Source organism: Grampus griseus, assembly GCF_964374135.1.
Source record: "Grampus griseus genome assembly, chromosome: 4".
NCBI lineage: Eukaryota > Metazoa > Chordata > Mammalia > Artiodactyla > Delphinidae > Grampus > Grampus griseus.
Window position 1 is genome coordinate 50,168,503 of NC_138997.1, and position 25,170 is coordinate 50,193,672.

Here is a 25,170-nt window from a genome sequence, read left to right on the forward strand (position 1 = left end):
TAGCAGGCGGACTCTCAACCACTGCGCCACCAGGGAAGCCCCCCAATTCACTTTTTGCTAGTGTGATTTCCTTGTCCCGCCCTCTTCTGCCTATAAAAGTCTTTCATTTTATACAGCTCCTTTTTACCTACTAGATGAGATGCTGCCCAATTCCTGAATTGTTGGATAAAGCCAATATCTTTAAATTTTACTCAGTTGAATTTTTTTAACACAACTAATCTGAATGTCATTTTTCCCCTTTAAGTCATTATCAGTTTAAGATGAATGCTGAAAGGATGATTGACATGATCTTTGGGGTTTGCTTTAAAATAGTCCAGATATTTTAAACAAGAGAGAGATGAAACAAGAATGAAAAATGTTGATATAATTTCTGAAATTCTAGAAGTTTATTATACTTTTCTTTGAGATTTTCCACAATAAAAAGTTTTAAAATTTTAGCTTTTTCTATTTTTCACTCTCTGAACTTACTTGAGAGGGGTCCTGGCCACAGGAGGAGGAAAACTGCACAACCATTCCTTCGCAAACCTCTGCCTGTCTATTCCTGAAACCTCAGGAGGGGCTTTAATCTTTGTTATACAGGTTTCACCTGCTGTCCGAAAGCAGAGCGTTCCTATGAAACCTTTTGGAAGCCAAAATGGCATAAAGTGAGGAAGCAATTACCCTAGAAGACATCTTGCTAAGGAAATAAAGCACAGATGTTCAAATACACAGTTCAAAGCTATAGCAGGGAGATGCTGAGTACAGTTTCCCAAGACAGAGCTTGGCGATGCCACTGCAGCCTCTACCACGGCTGCTGTAAAACAAACGCCGACTACTATTTTAAATTTTCGCCTTTTCCCATAAAAGTGAAAATCACATTTCTTTCCACTAGCAAAAATAGGTACTAATATGGGTCTTCGGTAAAAGCGAAGCGGCCTGTTGTGAACTTTCTACCAGCGGAGGAATACCTGTATTCGTTATTAACATATAACAAGTATCTATAGATTTCATTTTAAAACAAAGAAAGCTGGTTTTCCGCACAAAACCCAAGCTGGGGGGCGTGGAGGGGGCGTTATTAAATCTCCGCCAGTATTATCCCAACCTCTTTTTATAACCAGAGTATCACAATTCCTTCCAGGAACGGCCCTTTTGCCCCTCACGTCACAAGACTGTGGAGAAAGTGCAGAGCGTCGGTAGATATCCGTTCCAGGGCTCAGCCCTCCAGAGAAGGAAGCCTCGTCCTCTTCAGGCCTCAGTTTCCACCAAGTGAAAGAATAACCGGGCGATCATACCGGCCCCCGGCCCCTCCCGGCCCGCGGGCAGCCCCGCCCCGCCCCGCCCCGAGGGCGGAGACCGGGCGGAGCAGCGCGCTCTCCTCCGCCTCCTCCCGACTCGCCGCTGCCCCTGGTGCCGGCGGCGCATGTGCCCGGCAACCCCTCCCCGGCCCTGGATTCCACTTCCCCTCCGCTCACGCTGCAGCCGCAGCCGCCTTCAGGCCCCGCGCCGCCTCCGGAGTCCATGGCCGGGACGCGCTGGGTGCTCGGGGCGCTGCTCCGGGGCTGCGGCTGCAACTGCAGCAGCTGCCGGCGCACCGGCGCCGCCTGTCTGCCCTTCTACTCGGCCGCCGGCTCATTCCCCTCGGGAGTCTCGGGCCGTCGCCGCCTGCTGCTGCTGCTCGGGGCCGCCGCGGCCGCCGCCTCTCACACGCGGGGCCTCCAGACTGGGCCTGTGCCGGCCGGGAGGCTGGCGGGGCCTCCCCCAGCGGCCGCCTCCGCCGCCGCCGCGGCCGCCGCCTCTTACCCGGCCCTGCGCGCCCCTCTGCTGCCGCAGTCGCTGGCGGCGGCGGCGGCGGCGGGCCCGGCGCGCGGTTACAGCCAGGTACGTGGGCGCCGAGAGGGGCCGCGCGCGGGACCCTTCCCTGGCAGTGCGCACGCGCCCCCGCGCCCCTCCGCGTGCGCCTCGCGTGCGCGCCTGGGGATCCGCGGCACGCGCCACAGCCCCCCGCCCGCTCCCACCCTCACCCGCCCAGTCCTCCTATTGGGCCCCAGAACAAGGGACGGTCTCCCAGCGCTCGGGTTTTCTCCTTGTTTTGTTCTCCTCTCGAGTCTCTGGTCGGTTGGGCAGTGTAAGTGTGGCTGGGGGTGAATGTTGAGGCCTTGTTTCCCGCCCGCCCATGGTAGGTTTTGTGAGGCTGTTGACGCCCCCACCGCGCATCGCTGTCGCTCTCCGCCCGCAGGTGGTGAAGTTGGGAGGCCGGACCCCCGGAGGGCTGGGACTCTCCGTGCCGCCCGAGCACTAGGCCTGGGCGGCCCTTGGTGCGCCTCGCGGCCCGCTGCTACGAAGGTTCACGCACACACTTGCGTGGGCTAGGTTCGTGGGGAAGGAGGCTGGACCCCAGCGCTCTCCTCGCTCTCGTGTCCCTTGGGAAAGGCGGGCTGCCCCAGTTACTGAAGGTCACCTCTGCACCTTCACTTCCTCTGACAGAAGGTCCTTTAGGACCATGGGTCACCGCTGATGGGAAGGACAGTTTGGAGACTGACATTGGGGGAGGGGGACCGAGGAGAGGAGGCGTCTGGGGCTGAGGCGATGGTTTGGGGACCCAGGAGTGAGTCTACAGTATTTTTTTTTTTTTTTTTTTGAGTCAGTGTGTGCTTTAAGTACTCCCATTGCAAATATTTTGTGCCTCGTAGGAAGCTTTCTTTTCTGCTTCTTACGTGGCATCTGGGAAATGTCCGCACACTTTTTGACTACCATGTTCCTGATGCCTTGGGTCATATTATTGTTAATTCAATTTGTGCTTCTCCTTGAACTTAGGGAAACTGGGAAGCTAATCAGCGTGGCTGCTGTCTGCCAGTGGCTGAGCTAATTGATTTGAATCCTGGCCCAATACTTTCTGCTGCCCTTTTCAGTGAAAGCTTGTGATGCTTATGGAATTCTGGGAAAATGGGGAATGTTGCTCTTATTAAAAAAAAAAAAAGCAACAAAAAAACTGTCTCTAATAAGCCTTTGTGACCTGGTTACTCTCTTTACTTGATTATTTTTTTCTGTGAATTTGACTAGCATAATGATCTGTTGAGGCTCTGCTAGTAAGTAAGCCTCTGTGCTTACTTTTATTATTGATTGCATAAAATTATGTGTAAATTTCCATGAAAATGATGGGCATATACAAAGGAGTGAAGTATCTCTCTCTTTAGCCCAATAGAGTGCAAGTCACTTGACTTAAAGCCTGAGTTGTCTTCCCATGTTGATAATTGAAGTGCTTGTTGCATTCTTATTAAATAATGTATGAGGCCTCTGCTAGAGGTTTACATTTATCATTGACTCCTTAAAATTAGACATAAATCTTCATGTAAATGGTAGGATGGTACAGAGAAATCTATTTCCTTAGCCTAGTAGAGTGCAAGTCTTAAAACCTGAGTTGTCTTCCCTGGTTATGGTTGTGCTTGTTGGAATCTTATAACATTTCGGTTTTTGTTTAGTGTTGTAAAATAGAGTTCTTTGGGTATGTCTCAGGCTCCTGTTACCTCACACTACTGCTGTTGCCTTTTATGATCTTTCCCTCATTCAGTTGGTCTGACATACTAGTTGACAAATTAATCTTTCCAAGCATCCTGCTGTCTTGTTGATTTACACACTTCTAAATGTCTTTTATTAGCTCCCCTTTACCTACCAGGTTAACGACACACACTGAGCTCAACCCTCAATTCCTCTGCTGTGTGGTACCCAGTTTTTTTTGCCAGCTCATCTTCTTTGGCTCCTAATTGTACCCTACAGTTTAGCCAAATGGAATTATTGCTGTTTTGCAATTGGGCTTCTGTTCATACTGTTTCTTCCCCTCACTTCTCAAACTGGAATGCCTATCCTTTATATATTTCTCTCAGAATTCTAGCCTTCCTTCAAGGCTCATCTCGTATCATGTCTTGATTCTTCTGTTGGTGCTCTGTTATGAATTTCTATAATATCTTGTATCTTAATTATAGCCCTTAAAGCATCTGTCTTGTGTGCTTGTCTTAGTCTGGATGGTACGCTTTTTGAGATGAGGGCCTAATTATGGTGTGCTGTGATTAGGAGATACATATTTGTTAAATTGAAGGGACCCCTGTTGTCCTGCCTTAACTAAAACACTATTATGAGGTGTACTTCGGGACTGATGAATTTAAAAACAAGCCTGGAATAAAATTTATGTCCTGCCAAACCATTAGGCTATACATGCTTGTTGCTTTAGGATGTACAATTTAAGCCAAAACAGGATGAGTTAGATTTGTGAATTTTACTTCTTGCCTCTGAAATACTAATGGTCCCCAAATAATAATATCCAGGGTGTTAATTTGTAGAAACAAACTTTGAAAATAAATTTTCTAAGTAGGTTGTTCAAGAAATATTTCTACATTTCTTCATTTCTCTTGGAAGGAGTCCAAAACTACCTACCTGGAAGACCTTCCACCTCTCCCTGAATATGAATTGCCTCCGTCCAAGTTAGGAGAGGAAGTGGATGACGTTTATCTCATTCGAGCTCAAGGATTACCATGGTCGTGCACTGTAGAAGATGTGCTTAGCTTTTTCTCAGGTATATTTTATGTATGTTTTGAATATGTAATTTCATCTGACTGAAAGGTAGTCCCATAAAATTGAAGTTAGGCTGTGCTGTAGACATCTTATTTGATGCATGGGAATTATCTCATTCTGGCTGGTTACATATGCATAGTGACGACATGTGTATCATTTGTCATATATACCAGGTTGAATACCGAAAAAATTTTAATGTGAAAAAACTACATGATGCAAAACCAGTTTTCTCTGAAGTTTTAATACGTACATATCAAAAGGTGAAACCTGTTAGCGGGAATATGTTAGTGAGAATATAGATTGAGTAGCTTTTTATGTAATAACATACATTTAGAATACAAGATCACTTAGCAAGTGATATAATTCCCTTAATAACATGTTTGAAGGTTTATGCATCTGTAGTTAAAGTTTCTGTATCTGACTGATTTTTAATTTTCCTCCCTCTTAAGAAGCCTTTAGAAGATGTTGCCTTAAATGTTCTAAAACAATGTAACACTGTATTAAGTACCTGATGTGCATTTGTGTGGATCAAGCAGTTTATAAAGCCACTTACATCTTCAGCTTGCTCCCAGTATAAGTAGTGTGCAGTATGGGGATGTCTTTCTTTGGTAATGAAAAGGGGGAAAAGTTAAATTATTCTTATAGGAGATATATTAGAGTTCTTATGGATATGATCATAACGAAAGAAGACACTTATGCAGAAACCATATTTTAATTCCTTAAGTGATTTGAAACTGATTGTAGAAGCATTTGGAAGTCCATATTACATTTTGTATTGAGCCTAGCCTGATTTGCCATTTAATGATCAGGGGGTCATAAGCTTTTGTGCTAAGGTTCGCTTTATTTCTCCACATGGAACATTATAGAGACTACCAGCTCATCAGCATTTGGACGTCTTCAGTGATGGGGGTTTGTGTAAGGAAAATGACAGGCATTTTGGATATTGCTTTGTTTTGGTTTTGGAAGATTGCAATTCTAGTGACTTGTATGATTGATCTAAAACTTTGATTTCTGGTTTTAATTGATTTTACTCACATACTTTCAGACTGTAGAATTCGCAATGGTGAGAATGGAATCCACTTCCTCTTAAATAGAGATGGGAAACGAAGGGGTGATGCCTTAATTGAAATGGAGTCAGAGCAGGATGTGCAAAAAGCCTTAGAAAAACACCGCATGTACATGGGGCAGCGGTATGTGGAAGGTATGTGAAGTCGTGTTATAGCTTTTCGGGTTCATTACATTGACTGTACTTTTCAAGGCAGCTTCATTTGATCCTGTGTTAGATATTATGAATAGTGAAGTAGTTAGATTCTATGAAAAACCCTTTTCCAGGGTGTGAAAATGAAGCACACAAATAATCTCAGTTTCTTATCTATAAAATGAGGGTGTTGACCCAGTTTACTTCAGAAGTTGTGATGTTACAGCTGGCGCATAGTAAATACTTGATAAATGTCATTTATTATTTTCTCCAGAGAAGTACGTAAGGTTAAAAATACTAGTTTTTAGATTCCTGGATAACCCACCCAGTGTGATTATTTTTTTAATGGCTTCTTCCTTTGTTATGTAAATATTGCATACCTTTTGTGCTCTTTTTCTTAGTATATGAGATAAACAATGAAGATGTGGATGCCTTAATGAAGAGCCTGCATGTCAAATCTACACCTGTGGTAAATGATGGTGTGGTTCGTTTGAGAGGACTTCCTTATAGTTGCAATGAGAAAGACATTATAGACTTCTTCGCAGGTGCTTTTCAGTTATATCGTGTTTGGGGCCTCATATCTTTTCCCCCCATTGTTTCCTTCTTTATCTTAGGTGAACCTTCTCCTGGTAACTGCATGCAGTTATATTAGGTTGTTTAGGGGAGAACTCTTCACTTGGATTGCCAGTATTTATAGATTATATAAGTGTTTTGACCTAAAACACTGATCTTTGGGGGGTGTCGTATTTCAAAATAATTTAATGTGGAGTTTTTTTGTTTGTTTTTTTTTTTACTATTGAGGAAAATATTCTCTCATGAGAGTGGCTATATTTGTCTTAGACAATAGTGATTTATATGATCTAAAAGCATTAACATCTAGGGAATTCCCTGGCAGTCCAGTGGTTAGGACTCTGCGCTTTCACTGTTGAGGGTGCGGGTTCAGTCCCTGGTCAGGGAACTAGGATCCTGCAAGCTGCACAGCACGTCCGTTTAAAAAAAAAAAAAAAAAGCATTATCATCTTAGGGGTAAAATATGCACCAGTAGTGATGTTAGTCTAAATCTCTGTATATAACTAATGGCAAAAAAACAAATTGTGTGTTTTAGATGGACTGCTTGGACCCTAAATGTTCTGGGAATGTGTGGGTGTTATTAGCTTTTGGCTGCATAATAATTTTCTTCCCATTAGGCATGTATTCAGCTTTGGGACTGGCAAAATAGGCCCACAATTTTACTAATAAACTTAAAAAGAAATTCTTAGTATGTGAATGAATGTGTTAAGTCTAAGAATAAAAAAGCTCCTGTTAGCAGCACTAATTTGTAATAATTTTTTGACATCCTAGGACTGAACATAGTAGACATTACTTTTGTCATGGATTATAGAGGGAGAAGAAAAACAGGAGAAGCCTATGTGCAGTTTGAAGAACCAGAAATGGCCAACCAAGCCCTTTTGAAACACAGGGAAGAAATTGGCAACCGGTGAGTGAAGCAGATACTAATGATGCAGAAGGATCATATTGGCCAATACACTGGGTCGTTTTGATGAATGCAGTATAATATGACTGTAAAATTATCTAAACACAGAAAAAGTAGAGAGAGTAGTATGATGAGTTGTCAAATGCCCATCACTTAGATTAACAAATTCTTAACATTTGTTGTATTTGTTGCATCTGTTTTTTTGGTATGCATCTTTAAGAAAACATTTTTACATGATCCCAATATTATCACATTTAACAAAATTAGTGATAATTTATTATCTAGTGCCAGTCCGTAATCACATGTTCCCGTTTATACCCAAAATGTCTTTCTCCAGTTGCTTTTTTTTTTCCCTCACCAAAATCTAGACATGGTCCATACGTTGTATTTGATTGTTATGCTTCCATTTCTCTTCAATTAGAGCAAATCCCCATTTCCTTTATTTTTATGTTCCCTCTCCCTTTTTATTATTATTATTTTTTCTTTTGGCTGCATGGAGCAGCTTGCTAGATCTTAGTTCCCTGACCAGAGATTGAACCCAGGCCCACGGTAGAGAAAGCATGGAGTCCTAACCACTGGACCACCAGGGAATTCCCCTCTCCCTTTTCAAGATGCAATTGGCTTTTGAAGAAATTGAGTCATTTGTCCTGTACAGTGTCTCACGTCCTGTGTTTATCCTTTTGCTTCCTCACAGTGTCACTTAACTTGTTCCTTTGCATCCTCTATTATTTCCTGAAAACTGGAAGTTAGACCTAAAGTCTTAGATTGATTCAGGTTAACAATTTTGATATAGATACTCTATAGGCAATACTGTATACTGCATATCATATCACACTAGGATACACGTAGTGATGGGTTGAGTTCATTTCTGTTTTTTAGTTTTCTTTATTTCTTTTTCTCTTTTATTTTACTCTTTTTTTGTGTGCTCATTTGTGTTTTAACTTTGGGGGAGTACTCAAAAGTGTCAAATTTTAATTCATTGTCTTGCTTGTTTTCTGACCTTTTTTCTTGAATTCTTTGAAGTTTAAAAAAGTCATTCCAAAGTCCTTCTATTTCAGGATCTACGTATAGAATTGGTTCAAAGGTCTTTATTAAAAAATTTTTAATGAAGAAAATACATGCAAAACACACACCGCCCCCCTTAATTTTCTTTCAGTACTCTTCATATTTTCTTATAACTGGGAACACGTCAGTAATATGTTTTTATGTGGGAACATCAAGGCAGTGTATAGATCTCTTCAGTAAATTAAGAAATGTTGCACATCTGGGTCTGTAAATGCAAAGGATTTGTACAATTCAAGCTTAATAACCTAATTTGGAAAAGCATTGTTGAGAAAAAGAAAACTGGTTCCAGAAACTTGGATTTAACAGTTCCACAGCCAAACAGATAGCAAGTTAGAATTGACATTTAGTTCATTAATTCTCATTAGCCTCTTAGTGAAGTCCTGGGAGAAGTTAGCTCCTCATATATTGTGACTTTTAATATCTTAAACACATATGAATAATTTTCACAGAATTGAATTGTAAGACCTCAAGAGATTGTTAATCAACTGTAAAAAACAAAGTGAAACCTTTCTCACTAGATTCTTTTCATGCACACAGTTAACCTTTGCGTATTTGTCCGCATGAAGCAAAACAGGGTAGAAAACATTTGTTAAAATGTATATGAAGAAAACTTATCTTGGGAGGATTAAATCAGTGACCTGCTCTGTTGAGAGTACTTTTTCATGGGCGAATATCTATGTCCATTTTTACTTTATGCCCCACCTGTTGTCTTTGGACACCTCTGTTTGCTAGCTATCAGAAATAATATGTATGCATGTTTTATTTTAATTTATTTTATTTAAAAAAAAATTTTTGGCTGCGTTAGGTCTTCGTTGCTGTTCACGGGCCTTCTCCAGCTGCGGCAAGCGGGGGCCGCTCTTCGTTGCGGTGCGTGGGCTTCTCATTGCGGTGGCTTCTTGTTGCGGAGCACAGGCTCTAGGTGCACGGTCTCCAGTAGTTGTGGCTCGAGGGCTCTAGAACGCAGGCTCAGTAGTTGTGGTACATGGGCTTAGTTGCTCCTCCGCATGTGGGATCTTCCGGGACACAGCAAGATCCGCCTGCATTGGCAGGCAGATTCCTTTTTTTTTTTTAACATCTTTATTGGAGTATAATTGCTTTACAATGGTGTGTTAGGTTCTGCTTTATAACAAAGTGAATCAGTTATACATATACATATGTTCCCATATCTCTTCCCTCTTGCGTCTCCCTGCCTCCCACCCTCCCTATCCCACCCCTCTAGGTAGTCACAAAGTACCGAGCTGATCTCCCTGTGCCATGCGGCTGCTTCCCACTAGCTATCTATTTTACGTTTGGTAGTGTATATATGTCCATGCCACTCTCACTTTGTCACAGCTTACCCTTACCCCTCCCCATATCCTCAAGTCCATTCTCTAGTAGGTCTGTGTCTTTATTCCTGTCTTACCCCTAGGTTCTTCATGACCTTTTTTTTTCCCCTTAGATTCCATATATATGTGTTAGCATACAGTATTTGTTTTTCTCTTTCTGACTTACTTCACTCTGTATGACAGACTCTAGGTCCATCCACCTCACTGCAAATAACTCAATTTCGTTTCTTTTTATGGCTGAGTAATATTCCATTGTATATATTTGCCACATCTTCTTTATCCGTTCATCCAATGATGGACGCTTAGGTTGCTTCCATCTCCTGGCTATTGTAAATAGAGCTGCAATGAACATTTTGGTACATGACTTTTTTTGAATTATGGTTTTCTCAGGGTATATGCCCAGTAGTGGGATTGTTGGGTCGTATGGTAGTTCTATTTGTAGTTTTTTAAGGAACCTCCATACTGTTTTCCATAGTGGCTGTATCAGTTTACATTCCTACCAGCGGTGCAAGAGTGTTCCCTTTTCTCCACACCCTCTCCAGCATTTATTGTTTCTAGATTTTTTGATGATGGCAATTGTGACTGGTGTGAGATGATATCTTATTGTGGTTTTGATTTACATTTCTCTAATGATTAATCATGTTGAGCATTCTTTCGTGTTTGTTGGCAATCTGTATATCTTCTTTGGAGAAATGTCTGTTTAGGTCTTCTGCCCATTTTTGGATTGGGTTGTTTGTTTTTTTGTTATTGAGCTGCATGAGCTGCTTGTAAATTTTGGAGATTAATCCTTTGTCAGTTGCTTCATTTGCAAATATTTTCTCCCATTCTGAGGGTTGTCTTTTGGTCTTGTTTATGGTTTCCTTTGCTGTGCAAAAGCTTTTAAGTTTCATTAGGTCCCATTTGTTTATTTTTGTTTTTATTTCCATTTCTCTAGGAGGTGGGTCAAAAAGGATCTTGCTGTGATTTATGTCATAGAGTGTTCTGCCTATGTTTTCCTCTAAGAGTTTGATAGTTGCTGGCCTTACATTTAGGTCTTTAATCCATTTTGAGCTTATTTTTGTGTGTGGTGTTAGGGAGTGTTCTAATCTCATACTTTACATATAGCTGTCCAGTTTTCCCAGCACCGCTTATTGAAGAGGCTGTCTTTTCTCCACTGTATATTCTTACCTCCTTTATCAAAGATAAGGTGACCATATATACGTGGGTTTATCTCTGGACTTTCTATCCTGTTCCATTGATCTATATTTCTGTTTTTGTGCCAGTACCATACTGTCTTGATTACTGCAGCTTTGTAGTATAGTCTGAAGTCAGGGAGCCTGATTCCTCCAGCTCTGTTTTTCGTTCTCAAGATTGCTTTGGCTATTCGGGGTCTTTTGTGTTTCCATACAAATTGTGAAATTTTTTGTTCTAGTTCTGTGAAAAATGCCAGTGGTGATCCTTATCAAACTACCACTGGCATTTTTCACAGAACTAGAACAAAAAATTTCACAATTTGTATGGCAGGCGGATTCTTAACCACTGGGCCACCAGGGAAGCCCTGCATATTTTATTTTAAAAGAGTTCAATGTAAAGTTACTTTGTACGATTTATGCCTGTTCACTTTTGCTTTGACGTAGATATATAGAGATATTTCCAAGCAGAAGGAATGAAGTTCGAACACATGTTGGTTCTCATAAGGGAAAGAAAACGGCATCTTCTCCCACTGCTAAGTATATAACTGAGCCAGAAATGGTCTTCGAAGAACATGAAGTAACTGAGGATATCCGACCCATGACGGCTTTTGAAAGTGAGAAGGAAATAGGTAAGGATTTGCCTCTTATTGAAACTCATTGTGTCTGCCTTGTACGTTTTGATGTTTGTTAAAAAAATTTTTTTATGACCATGTTGTATCAAATTGTAGATTATAGGACAAAGGAAATTGAGTTAAATGTTTAATTTAATATGTCTTTGAGTGTAGTATGTGCTATGAATACAGTCTTCCCTCAGTATCCCCAGGGGATTGGTTCCAGGACCCACCATGGATACCAAAATCCATGAATGGTCAAGTCCCATAGGCAGCCCTCCATATCCACGGGTTCCACATTCACAGATATGGAGGGTTGAAGATGGTCTTAATTATTTCATAGGTTTTTTTTTTTAATTTAATCATTTTTGCAGATTCTGTATCAAAACCTGGGTTGCACATATACAACAAAAAGAAGTAAGATGTCAACATTTAAACTTAAGGTGGGAAATGATGTGTGTAGAGAGCAGGATTGTTGACTAAAGTAAGGTGTTTTGTTTGCCTCTGTGTTTAATTATTCCTTTGATTCTTAATCCCAAAGCAACATTTGGAATCTTTAAAAGTTTGATAAATACCTTTTAAATTTGTGCTCTAGGATTATCCTGTTAACCATATTTATTCCTTTTTTTTTTTTTCAAAGTGACTGTAACCCAGGGAATTTCTCTCGTCTTTATTTTTACGTTCATAATCATTTTTCCGTCTCTCAGTTGTTAGAGAAAGGTACGTTCTTTTGTAATCTGGTAATGGCTTGAGACACTAAATCCTATGAGTGTTCAGGTGATACTTGTTAGGCAGCAGAAATTTCAGATCATCTTGGCTTTTAAAATTGAAACCCTCTTCGTTACTAGGGTATTTCAAGAGTAATTGAGGATTTTGTCATAAAGGTCATTCCTAATTATAATCTGCTAATAACTTTTGAAGTGTTTATGTTCTTGATAGTGCTTTTTGTCCCATTTCTTAGAATTGCCTAAGGAGATGTCAGAAAAGATTCCAGAGGCTGTTGATTTTGGAACTACGTCTTCACTACATTTTGTCCACATGAGAGGATTGCCTTTCCAAGCCAATGCCCAAGACATTATAAATGTGTGTGGCAGTAAGATATCCAATCTCAGTAGCTTTGAACAAAAGTTCTAAAGTTTTGAACTTCTATTTAGGGAAGGTAGAGAAGAAAAATATAGTATTTCTGCAGTATCTTTGGACAACAAGGTGGCATCTCCACAGTTGTGGGGACTTGTTTTATTTTCTTTGGCTGAGAGGTGTGGGTTTTATTACATTCTAAGGTCATGTGTATAATGGATGATAACATTTCATAGGTGCAAAATAATATGGCGTAGGTTAAGTATTCAATGTAAAAAAGCTTGGTCTTTCTCTAAATTAGTTCAACCCATTCATTTTTTAAAATTAATTAATTAATTAATTTGGTTGCACCGGGTCTTAGTTGCGGCATGTGGGCTTCTTAGTTGCGGCTTGCCAGCTCCTTAGTTGCGGCACATGGGCTTCTTAGTTGTGGCATGCGCAAACTTTTAGTTGTGGCATTGAGCCAGGGCCCCGTGCATTGGAAGCACAGAGTTTTATCCGCTGCGCCACCAGGGAAGTCCCTCAACCCATTCATCTCTGAGTTTAAGAAAAAGAGACTCCGAGAGCATTTGTCACAGGGCAGTTATATACTAGACACGAATCTAGTACTCCTAAATGCCTGGAGTTATCATTACACCATATAGCCTTCTTGCATCCAGCTTCCCTGATTTTTGAGACAAGGAATTTTTAAAATATTTTCATTTTATGATAGGTACTCTATGAAATGAAAAGATGAAATAACAAAGTCCTTATTGACTTCCTGAACTCCAGGATGTGTGCTTAAGGTAGATGAAAATCTAGGATCCAGTTAGTAGTGGGGCCTCAGAATTAGTTAGTAGTGGGGCCTCAGAATTTGTCTTTATTATTTCAAAAAACCTATTAAGAATCATATTTTTACCTAAATGAAGGTTGCACAGTCTCATTAAAGAATTGGTTTGGTTTGGAATATTAACCACTCAGTGTGGTAGCTCTGTTTAGGTAGTGCTGATAAGAAACTTATTATCAGCTCCATGTTTGATTAAAACATGGTAAAAATGAATTATTAAGAAATGAAGTGTAGGGACTTCACTGGTGGTCCAGTGGCTAAGACTCCGCACTCCCAATGCAGGGGACCCAGGTTCGATCCCTGGTTAGGGAACTGGATCCCACGTGCCACAAATAAATGTCCCGCATGCCACAAGTAAGATCCAGTGCAGCCAAATAAATAAATAAATCAATGTTTAAAAAAAAATAGAAATGAAGTATATTTGACAGACAGTTTTTAGAAACGGGAAAGGAGGTGTGTGGGAGGAATAATAAAAGTGGTCCTTGTTGGTATAAAGAAAAGTTTGATAACTATTGTACATTATTGTATTGTGTATATAGTTTAAGTTCTCTGTGAACAGATATTTGAAATGTAGCCGTGAGTTCTCAGAAGATCAGAAGAGCCAGCAGAGGTGGTAGATGTGTAACTACATTGTTGCTTAAAGAGATTTCCTACAAATAAATTTATCAGGTGTATGAATGAAAGTCTGAAAGAAAAATGCAGAGCCACCAGACTTCTAGAAATTGACCTAGTAACATTATGTTCCTTTTGGCTTCCTTTGTTTGTTGTTTAGTTTTTTGCTCCACTGAAGCCTGTTAGAATCACCATGGAATACAGTTCCAGTGGGAAGGCCACTGGAGAAGCTGATGTGCACTTCGAAACCCACGAGGACGCTGTTGCAGCTATGCTCAAGGATCGGTCCCATGTTCGTAAGTGCTGCCCATGGTTTTTGTTATTTTTGATGTCTATCTTTGTTTACAAATGCCTTTCTCTGTTTTTTGTGGGGTTTTTTTGTTTCTTTTGTTTTGAGAAAAGCCAGCATAAAGCACTTTTATTGCAATAATAAATCTTGAAATTCATATGTAGTGCAGGGGGGTAGGAGTAGGGGTGGAGGAATAAGCAGCAGTTTCGCTCACCAGATCACTACACAGGACAGCACAGGGATGAGAGAGGGGGAAGGAGAAGCCAGGAAACTCTGAGATCAGCAGGGGGAGCTGAGCATCAAAAAACAGGAGATGCTGAAGCTGTGATGACCAGCATCATTTTCTGAAGACAGCACTCAGGGATTTGTCATGATGGCTGGGCTTTCATGGGTGTTAAGTGTCTACAAACAGTACCTTCAATTTAACTTTCGATTAAAGTTCTTAAAATTAGGAAGTGGAGCTTGGATAGCTGTGAGATTACAAAAGTCCTAAATATCCATTAGAAAAACCACGGGATGGGAAAAAAAGCCAGGTCATGAAGAAGGCTTCAGAGGTCCCTGCTGGCCTGGGGACAGACACCTGTAGTGTCCAACATCTCAGTGAAAACGATCTGCTTTCAAAAGGCAGAGGGTTAAGAACGGATCCTTTTTTGTCATTCTCAGACCATAGATATATTGAATTGTTCCTGAATTCATGTCCGAAAGGAAAATAAGACTTCCAGGGATTCCAGAAAATAAGGTAAACTTAAGAGGTGCAATTGTGTAAATTATTTTCAGTTGATAAGTTAATCATTAACTCACAGATTTATAATATGGTTGAAAACCATTTTAATAAACATCAAACTAATCATGATAATTGAAGCCTGACTATAGGGAATGAAATTCTCCTGGGAAATAGAATTCATTATGATCATACAGTAGCTTTGAGTATTTTCCCCATTAGAATCTTTTTGCATCATTTCCAACATCATGCTATGTGCTTAAAAAGAACTTTTCATCTTTAGTAGCTGTATGTTATAATACACTGAAAATGTGCCTTGTGTTAGCTTGTCGTCCTATAAAATTTACATACATTTCCTCAGTTCTAAGATATTTTTTAGATATCTGAAACCAGGGTGTGTCATGGATTTGTACACTTAATGTAACACTGCTTCTTTTCCTGAAATGGTGTTATGAAAATTGTCCTAGGAAGTACATAGATTTCAGAGTTTTATCTGTGACAAATCAACTAAATATGTATTGATGTCCCTTCCCTGACTCAGTGCCATGTGTTCTCTTTTTCCCCATAAAATCTTTTAATATATTGTATTGTGATCATTTTTCTACATGTAATGGGGCTTTCCTTTAAGACACTTACCTGTAGTGATTTCTTGAAAACACATGGGGCATTTGTTTACTATAGTTGTCATAGGCTATTTTTGGATATAAAGTCCCACAATCTCGTGGGACTTAAATATTTACATTAGCTAAAATCTATGCAAAATATATTCTGCGCCCAACTCTGAAAATCTGCTGTCTTCATACCAGGCTGCAAACACTAATGCCTAACTAATTTTCTTCACCTTAGCTTAATTGGTTTGTCAGATAACTTGCAATAAATCAGAAAGAAAAAAAACTATTGAATTTGTAGTTTTAAATGGTATGGGAACTTGCGCAACACATTTTCATTTTGAGTAAGCATGCAACATTTTTTGTTTTATTTTCAGGATGAAGCAAGAAGCATTTCATTTGCACATCTTTCTTGGACATGGGATCTAAAGTTCCAGGTTTTTAGCAGCAACTGCTAGAGAAACCATTTGGGGGTTTGGGGTTAATTGCTTATAAGAAAAATTCCATAGTGGACTGTTTAGAAAGAAAAAGGAAAGATTCAGTTTGGGATTATGAAATAAACCACAGATTTACTTTTTTGTTTAAACTGTCCAGGATCTGATTAAAAAATCTGGTCTTTATTTTATATGATTAAACAGTTTTCATAGACGATTTGTGACCCAGTGTAAAGACTACATATTTTTATTCAGCGCTGTCCTTTAAAATCTTTCTCCCATTTTAAAAATGATCTGTTTGAGGTTTTGTTTTTTGCCTGTGAATTAAGAGCTCTGATGTGAAACTTTTTATGGAATGAAATACTGATTATTTTAACCAAATACTCACCAAAGCAAGGAAAGGTTTCAGACCTTTGAACCATTATGGTTTGGCAGAGTTATTTTAATTTTAGGTGTATTTGGTTACTTAGATAGGGGTAGGAATTTAAAAAAAATCAAAACAAAAAACAAATACCACAGATTAGTGAGTGTAAATGACAACAGTTTGGCAGTTTTATGTCTTTAGAAATGTTTTGCCTTTCTAAGCCTTGTGCTGAAGGCATTTAACATTGGTGCCTGTATAATTAAGGAGGCAATTATAGTCTTAATGTAAAAGTTGTCTGACCCCTGCCCCCCCACCTGTTTTTGGTTTTGGGGTAGACCTTAAGGTGTGTGTTAGTCTCAATACTGTGAAGTGACATGTCATAACAGTCCTGACTGGTAAGGACATTAATGGCTTCACTTGAATTTAAACCAGCTCTAGATAGGAAAAAATCTGAGTCTCATTTGCTTTTTCAGTGGGGTAGCACATCCCATATTTTAGAACAAGTAGGGGTGCCTTGCTTAACTACAAATAGCATTTAATGTATAATCGTGTGAAAGGATTATGGATAAAGCTGTATTTCTGTCACATTGTGGCAGTATTTTCTGCTTTAATATTAAACAGCTTGTTATTTAAATATTGGATCAAAATGGCTGGCTTCAAAATGTAGTCATTAATAAACTAACTTTATGTGTACCTGTGTAGGAGAATCAAAGTCCCGTATGTTTTCTTTGCCTTGTTCCTGTTCTCAGGGTGACGACTGTCACGTGGTTACCAGGAGATGCAGTTCTAGTTCTTAAAGTTTAATTAGCCCAGATTTCTGAGAGGTGGTATCTGGAAGAGAGATTATGTCTTCTCTCACTTAATACATAACCATCTTTGATTACCAGCTAAGATACGGAATCACTGTACTGTAAGTAGTCAATAAATGAAGGCTTGTTTCAGGCTGAAGATTACCTAAGAGTATTTATTTTGGAGTGTGTGAATCAACCTAGTACATTTTTATTACATCAAGTCCTGGTATATTATTATAAGAAGAAATGGTTAATTTGTAATTGTGTTTGCTTTTATCATCCTATAAGAGCATGATTCAGTCAACCAGCTTAACATCTTCCGTATTACGACCTAAATAGAAATGTATTTTCATATGTGGTTGAATGTATTGAGCTATAAGAACTGGTGTCTGTAGCCATATGAGCTACTAGAATGCGATCTTTTCTTTCTCCCTCTAGCAGTAGGTCTGTGGAAAAAAATCTGTAGTGTTGATTAGGATTGGGGTTGGTGAGGAATTAATTCATTTGCAATTACTTTATTTTAAACCTAATGAGGGACTTCCCTGGTGGTCTAGTGGTTAAGACTTCATGCTCCCAATGCAGGGGGCCAGAGTTAGATCCCTAGTCAGGGAACTAGGTCCCGCATGCCGCAACTGTAGACCCGGTGCAGACAAATAAATACGTAGAAATAAAAAAGATAATGAGTTTCCCTTGCACATCTCTCTGAAAAGAATGAGAGCAAAGCATTAATATATTACGTGGTGGGTAAGCTTGAAGTGTGTATCTTCTTGTCACACTAGTGGCCAAGTTCTCAGAAAAAAGGTGGGCATTCTTGGGAAGTCATCTTATGAATTCATATACTTTCCTGTACTTCCTTTAGTAGGTTATTGCTCATAATTTACATTAGTAAATGAATAATTGCTGACAAGGCAAATTACTAGAAAATTACTAGAAAGGGAAGAAAAACAGATAATAGAATAAAAGTAATCTTTTATTTTTATCCCATCTAAAGACATACTTCTCCCTCTTGAAATTTGACAAGACTGGATTATGCATCATCATTTGCTATTGAAAGAAATAATGACAATGACTTTTGCTCTTCTCTTTGGGTCCTCTTTGTCTTTATAATTTCCTTTGTGGTAAAGCTCTCAGAAATAGTGGGGTTGGATATGTCCAGGTTACCCATATCCTGCTTTGGCTAGCTCAAAGGAATTGCAAGGGAAGACGCATAAGGAGCATGTAAATACCAAGGAGAAGATTGTTGAAGATTGTGATCTGATCTGATGTACTCACTTCTGCCAGGGAATTAAGCAGAACCATTTTGTGCTTGTCTTTCCACGTCTGGGTCAGACGCTTCTGCCAGGTGGCAAGGGAAACGGATTCTGCTGTGGAGCAGTAGGCTGTAAATCCTTCTCACTTCTGTGGTGTGGAGAGAAAGAAGCAGGAGAAAGCCACTTCCATCTATGTGACATTTTGAGGCAGTGACCCTGCTTATTATTAGTTAACATGCCCTATTGGCATCCTCTGCCCTAAACAGTCCCTTAGCGGGTTCTCACTTGGAGATTTTTCTCTGGATTACATCTTGATCATTTTATAATTTAAAACATTCCATTATTTTGAGAGTTTTCCCTAAATTATGTGAAAGGGTTCACGTTCAATTGGTAGGGCCTGTGTTATAGAGTAGAGTGGTATCTCTCAGCAGTAAAGTGCCTAAGTTCCAGGGCTTTGAAAAAAAAAAATTGCTCTAATGTAGTAGGAATACATTTTTCCCGCCTGAATTCAGCAGATCAGAAAATAAATCTCTGAAGTTTGTACGAAGGGAATAAAGCTGCTATAAATATTTGTGTGTAGGTTTTTATGTATACATAAGATTTCAACTCATTTGGGTAAATACCAAGGAGTGTGATTGCTGGATCATATGGTAAGACTATGTTTAGTTTTGTAAGAACCTGCCAAACTGTCTTCCAAGATGGCTGAACCATTTTGCATTTCTACCAGCAAAGAATGAGAGTTCCTGTAGCAACTCATCCTTGCCAGCATTTGGTGGTGTCAGTGTTTTGAATTTTAGCTATTCTAATAGGTGTGTAGTGATACTTAGTTTTAATTCGCAGTGCCATGATGTGCAGGATGTTGACATCTGTATATATTTGCATTGGCATATTGTCTTTGGTGAGGTGTGCAGATCTTTTGCCCAGTTTTTTTAGTTGGGTGGTTTTCTTACTGAATTTCAGGAAGAGGATATAGGAAGGTTTAATTTGGTTCTTAAACCTCGATGATACGAAAATAAATAGAATAATTTTTAAATTTTGTGGTTTTTTGAAGGAAATAAAATTCAAGAGATATGAAGGGCTATACGGTGAGCAGTTTCCTTCCCATCCTATACTTCAGCCACTTAGTTCCCCTTCTCAGGCAACCCTGTTATCAGTTTCTAATGTAAACTTCCAGTGATTTTACTGTATAGATAAGCAAATATTAATAGGCATTTTCATTTATTTAAAAAATATAAATTATAGCATAGTATGTATACTATTCTGTACATTTCTTCCCATTTAATTACATTCTAAATATTTTATATCCGTATATAAAATCCTTCCTCATTTTTTAAAATGATTGTACAGTGTGGGTGTATTTCATTTAACCTGTCCTTACTGATGAAGATGTAAATTGTTTCCAACCTTTTGCTGTTATACTGCTGAAATGAATTACCTTGTATAAATTTGTATCATTTTGTACATACATAAATTTCTCTGTAGGATAAATGATCAGAGTATGTGCACTTGTAATTTATATCTAAAATTCAATTGATATCTATAATTTGTTTTTCCTTAGTTTGCACCAGCAATGCAATGCAAGTGTCCATTTCCCCATAGCCCCCCAACACAGTGTATTAGCAATCTGTTCTTTGCCAATCTGCCAAGGTTAAAAAAAACACACAGAATGGTATTCTCTTATGATGGAGCATTTCTTCATGTTTAAGGGGCTTTGGGATTTTTTTTCTTATAAATTTGTCTTCATATCCTCTCCCCATTTTTCTTTTTCTCTTATAATCCCCATCTACTTATCCTCATTAATTTTAAATCAACTTCAAGACAGCATCATTTTATCTGGATATATTTCAGTGTACATCTCTTTTAAAAAAAAGACTTTAAAAAGTACCATCATTCCTAAAAATACTAATTTCTTATCAAATATCTATATGAAATGTCATTTTATAAAAGTATATTTGAATCATGATCTGAACAACAGTCCACACATTGCAATGGTTATTATGTCTCTTTTTTCCCCTGCAACATGTTTTAATAAAAAAATTCAAGTATCTGGAAAAGTTGGATTAAAAACATGCCTATACCTACCATCTAGATTCTACAAGTAACATTTTGCCATATTTTCTTCATCATGTATCTGTGCACCCATCAGTCTTTTTTCTTTATGTGTGTCAAAGTTGTAGACATCTATACTTGAATCTTAAGCTTTGTGGCATCCATATCATTAAGTAGACTTCTTGTTCTTGAGGTAAAATTTACAGTGAATTGAACAAATATTAATTTGATGAGTTTTGACATACAGCTGTGTAACCCAAACCCCTTATACAAGCTATGGAACATTTCCATCACGTCAGAAAATTTCTGTAGTCAATTCCTGTACCTCTCCCATCCCTTTTTATTAGGATTTTGTCTTCACCATAGATTAGTTTGGCCTATTCTAGAACTTCATAGAAATGGAATCAGTATGTATTATTGTGTAAATTTCTTCCTCTCAGCATGTGTTGAGATTCATCTATGTGTTTCAGCTCTTTGTTCCTTTTCATTGTTGAGTAGTATTCCATTGTATGAATATGCTATAGTTTAACCTTTCACTTGTCGGGTGAACAGCTTGTGGGCGCTGGGCTGTTGCCAGTTTTTGGCTATTATGAATAAAGTTGCTGTGAATATCCTGTGCAAGGCTTCTTGTGGACCCATGTTTTAATTTCTTTTGGGTAAGTACTTAGTAGAATATCCTAAATTGCAAGGTTGATACATTTTTAATTTTACTAGAAATTGACATACCCTTTTCCAGAGTGGTCATCCTGTTTTAAACACCCGCAAACAATATGAGAGTTCCAGTTGGTCCACATCCTCACCATCTGATGTTTTCAGCCTGTAATTTTAGCCATTCTGTAGATAGTGGTATTTCATTGTGGTTTTCATTTGCTGTCCCAATAAATGATGTTGAGCATATTTTCATAAGCTTATTGACCATTCAGATACCTTTAGTGAAATTGAAGTGCCTGTTTATTTCTTTTAATCTTAATGTTTCCCCTTCCATTTCTTTTTTCCCTTCTTATTTGTTGAAGAAATGCAATAAACCTTTAGAGGTTTTCCACAAGCTGAGTTTCGCTGATGGCCTTTCAGTGATGTTAAATGAGCACTTTTCTATTGTGTTTGGTCTTTTTCTTAATTAATTGGCTTAATTGGCAGGAGACCTTGCAATGAGCTGGCTTTAAATACTGCCCCCCCCACCCCCTGACAGTTTGTCACTTTATTTGCTTATCATGGCAGAAATTGTTTTTATGTGGTAGATTTCTTAAATCTTCCCCTTTTATGGCTTCTAGGTTCTGTGTCAGAATTAGGACATTCCGGTGAAATGATTTTGAAAGCACCTGGTGATAAAGCATGAAGTTGTGTAGCCAATGTAGACTGTAGAATATGGACAGCTCAGTGAAACCCACAAGGATCACCAAGGTACATTTAAGAATAAGCTTCTCAAATGATCCAGACTAAATTTGAAGCCTGTGAAACTTCACAAGTGTATTCAAAGACTTGTGATCCCAAAACATGCTTGGTTCTAACTGAAATAAAGAGGCTGTCAACCTTTCTGCCACTTGATGATGACATTTGGGAATAAAGACCAGAACTGAGAAACCAAGTTACTCAGAATTTCTGATAGGCTGGCAGTAATTCCATCCATTTCTTGTCCCCTCAAGAGAGCAAATGGGGGAATACAAGTGATAATATTGGGCTAATTTTTAACCTGCTCTAATTTACAGTAGTAAACTATTTGTGATAGACCTTATAATTGAATATGAATGATCCTAATCTGCTGAAAAGCAGCACCCCAAAATGGCATGGTAGTACTGCTGCCTGGAGACTTGTTCAGTCTTTCTACCCCACTACCCATTAGAGTCCTGAGTCCTCTCTCTTTACCAAGCTTAGTTATTAACTCAGGAATCTGACATCCTCAGCACTGCTTACAGTTGGTCTCTGGTTCTATTTTTAACTATGTTTACATTTCAAGATGATATGCTGTCTTTGAATAAAGTTTGTCTTTTATTCTAGGTATAGAAACTGTGCTTATCAGATCCTTGATTTCTGGTTTGGTAGATTGACATGCTTGCAAAATCTCTTATACAAAAGTAATTAATGTGTTAACAACAAAATCAACTGTCCTCAGGAATGTTGAGAATAAAATAGAAAACCTCAATAATTGACAATCCCCAAGCTAACAAATGTCTAAGAATCATTAAGATTTGACCTGGGAGAACATTTGTGGGGTTATTAGGCTAAGTTATTAGAAAGATGCTTTACTATATATCAAAACATGCCACTTACTTCTGAAATATAATTCTTTAAAAAGGGCTACATTTTCTCTTGGGCAAAGCTGAAATGAGGCTGTAATATAGGCGAGGGCCCTGAGAGTTACTTCAAAATCATTAGGCCATACCTGGAGTCCTTTTACAGAATGGTTAAATTCCCTTTTAAGAATTTAAATCATACATTTTTTCCCTGACTTTCACTATTTTTTATTACTAGGTGTTTTTTATTTCCATTAAATTTTTTTTTAAAAAATTGAAGTATAGTTGATTTACAATGTTGTATTAGTTTCAGGTGTACAGCAAAGTGATTCAGTTATACATATCTATATCTATCCTTTTTCAGATTCTTTTCCCATATAGGTTATTAGAAAATACTGAGTACAGTTCCACGTGCTGTAAATTAGGTCCTTGTTGGTTATCTATTTTATGCATAGCAGTGTATATATGTTAATCCCAAACTCCTAATTTATCCCTCTCCACTGCTTTCCCCTTTGGTAACCATAAGTTTGTTTTCTATGTCTGTGGGTCTATTTCTATTTTGTATATGTTAATTTGTATCATTTTTTTTTAGATTGCACTAATAAGTGATATATACTTGTCTTTCTCTGTCTGACTTACTTCACTCAGTTTGATAAATCTCTAGGACCATACATGTTGCTGCAGATGGCATTATTTCATTCTTTTTTTAGCTGAGTAATATTCCATTCTTTATCCATTCATTGATGGACATTTAGGTTGCTTCCATGTCTTGGCTATTGTAAATAGTGCTGCAGTGAACATTGGGGTGCATGTATCTTTTCAAATTATCATACATTTTTATAACTTGACTGTAAATAATGAATGAACCAAGGACGTTGTGCTGAGCTATAAATCTGATTTAAAATCCTCATGCTGAGGAAAATTCTCAGATTCTATTTGGAAATAAACTGCATTTAGGGAGTTTAGTCAAGTTCTATTAGGTCAGACCTGTAGTTGTTTTGAGTATGAAAGCACGATTTTTAAAATTTAAATAAACTTTATTTCAAAATAGCTTGACATATACAAAAATGTTGCAAAAGTAGAATTCCTACTACTACCTCACCCAATTTCCCTACTGTTTACATCTTACATTCCTACAATATATTTGTCACAACTAACTTTAGTACATAACCATTAACTAAATTCCAGACTTCATTCAGATTTTATTAGCTTTTCCCTAGTATCTTTCACTCCAGGATCCCACATTACATTAGTCTTCGTGTCTCCTTAACCTCAGTCTTTCTTGTTTTTGATGACCTGACAATTTTAAGGAGTACTGGTCAGATATTTTGTTATATGTCCCTCAATTGGAGGTTCTTCTCATGTTTAGACTGGGGTTATTGGTTTTGCAGAGAAAGAATACAAAGGTGTCATTCTCACTGCATTCATCTTATCAAGGATTCATGTTATCAACATGACTTATCACTGACCATGTGAATTTTGATCACCTGACCAAAATAGTGTCTCCTAGGTTACTATAAAGTTCCTTTTTTCTCTTTCTATAGTCTCCTTTCTCGAAGTTACTAAGCACAGCCCAGATTCAAGAGGTGGGGAGGTAAGCTCCACTTACCTGAAAGAATAGTAGCTACGTAAATTATTTGGAATTTTTCTGTATAGGAGAGATGACATTTCTTCACCGTTTATTTAATCCTTTATATTAATATGGACTCGTAGGTATTTTATACTCTGGGTAATAATCCTATTCTACGTTATTCTGCTCACATTTTTTCAGCTTTACTCATTGGGAGCTTTTAGCTTGTTCCTGTATCCCTTTGAGAATCAGCCATTTCTCCAAGGGGTCCTGGTTCCTTTTATTGGAGAATGATATTAGAAACCAAGGTTTGGTTTCTAATGAAAGATTGGGCATTGGGTGTGCCCAGTGCTACTGGGGTGTCGACTTTCAGACCCTCTCAGCAGATGGGGCTTTATGTCTGTGTACCAGCCATATACACATACATATCTAATTATTTTCTGTATCCGACTGGAAAGCATGGTACTTTAAAAATCGTGGTAAAATATACATAACAAACTTTACCATTTTAATCATTTTTAAGTGTACATTTTTGTGGCATTAAGTACATTCATATTGTGCAAACACCACCACTACCATCCATCACCAGAACTTTTTCATCTTCCCCCAACTGAAACTCTGTATCCATTTCCCCCTTCCCCAAGTCCTTGGTAACCACCATTTTACTTCATCTCTGCCATTCTACTATCTATGAATTTGACTGCTCTAGGCACTTCAAACAAGTGGAAACCTACTTGTCCTTTTGTGACTGGCTTATCTCACTTATGTCCTTAAGGTTCATCCATGTTGTAGTATGTGTCAGAATTTCCTTTTTAAGACTGAATACTACTCTCTTATATGTATCTGTCATATTTTGTTTATCCATTCATCAGTCAATGGACACTTGGGTTGCTTCACTTTTTGGCTATTGTGAATAATGCTGCTATGAATGTGGGTGTATGAATAATTGGTTCGAGTC

At 38.5% G+C, this 25,170-nt stretch overlaps 1 protein-coding gene across 1 annotated transcript; it reads left to right on the forward strand.

The window, feature by feature from the left end:
• The first annotated feature begins 1,445 nt into the window (after positions 1–1,445).
• Positions 1,446–21,024, forward strand: GRSF1 (G-rich RNA sequence binding factor 1). The gene is made up of 10 exons (XM_082653468.1): positions 1,446–1,857; positions 4,390–4,546; positions 5,591–5,746; positions 6,145–6,288; positions 7,085–7,220; positions 11,224–11,408; positions 12,352–12,473; positions 14,066–14,201; positions 14,858–14,933; positions 15,901–21,024. Exons 1-9 carry the CDS (start codon positions 1,498–1,500, stop codon positions 14,905–14,907), a joined length of 1,446 nt encoding a protein of 481 aa, XP_082509594.1. The 5' UTR covers positions 1,446–1,497; the 3' UTR covers positions 14,908–14,933; positions 15,901–21,024.
• Positions 21,025–25,170: the final 4,146 nt, after the last annotated feature.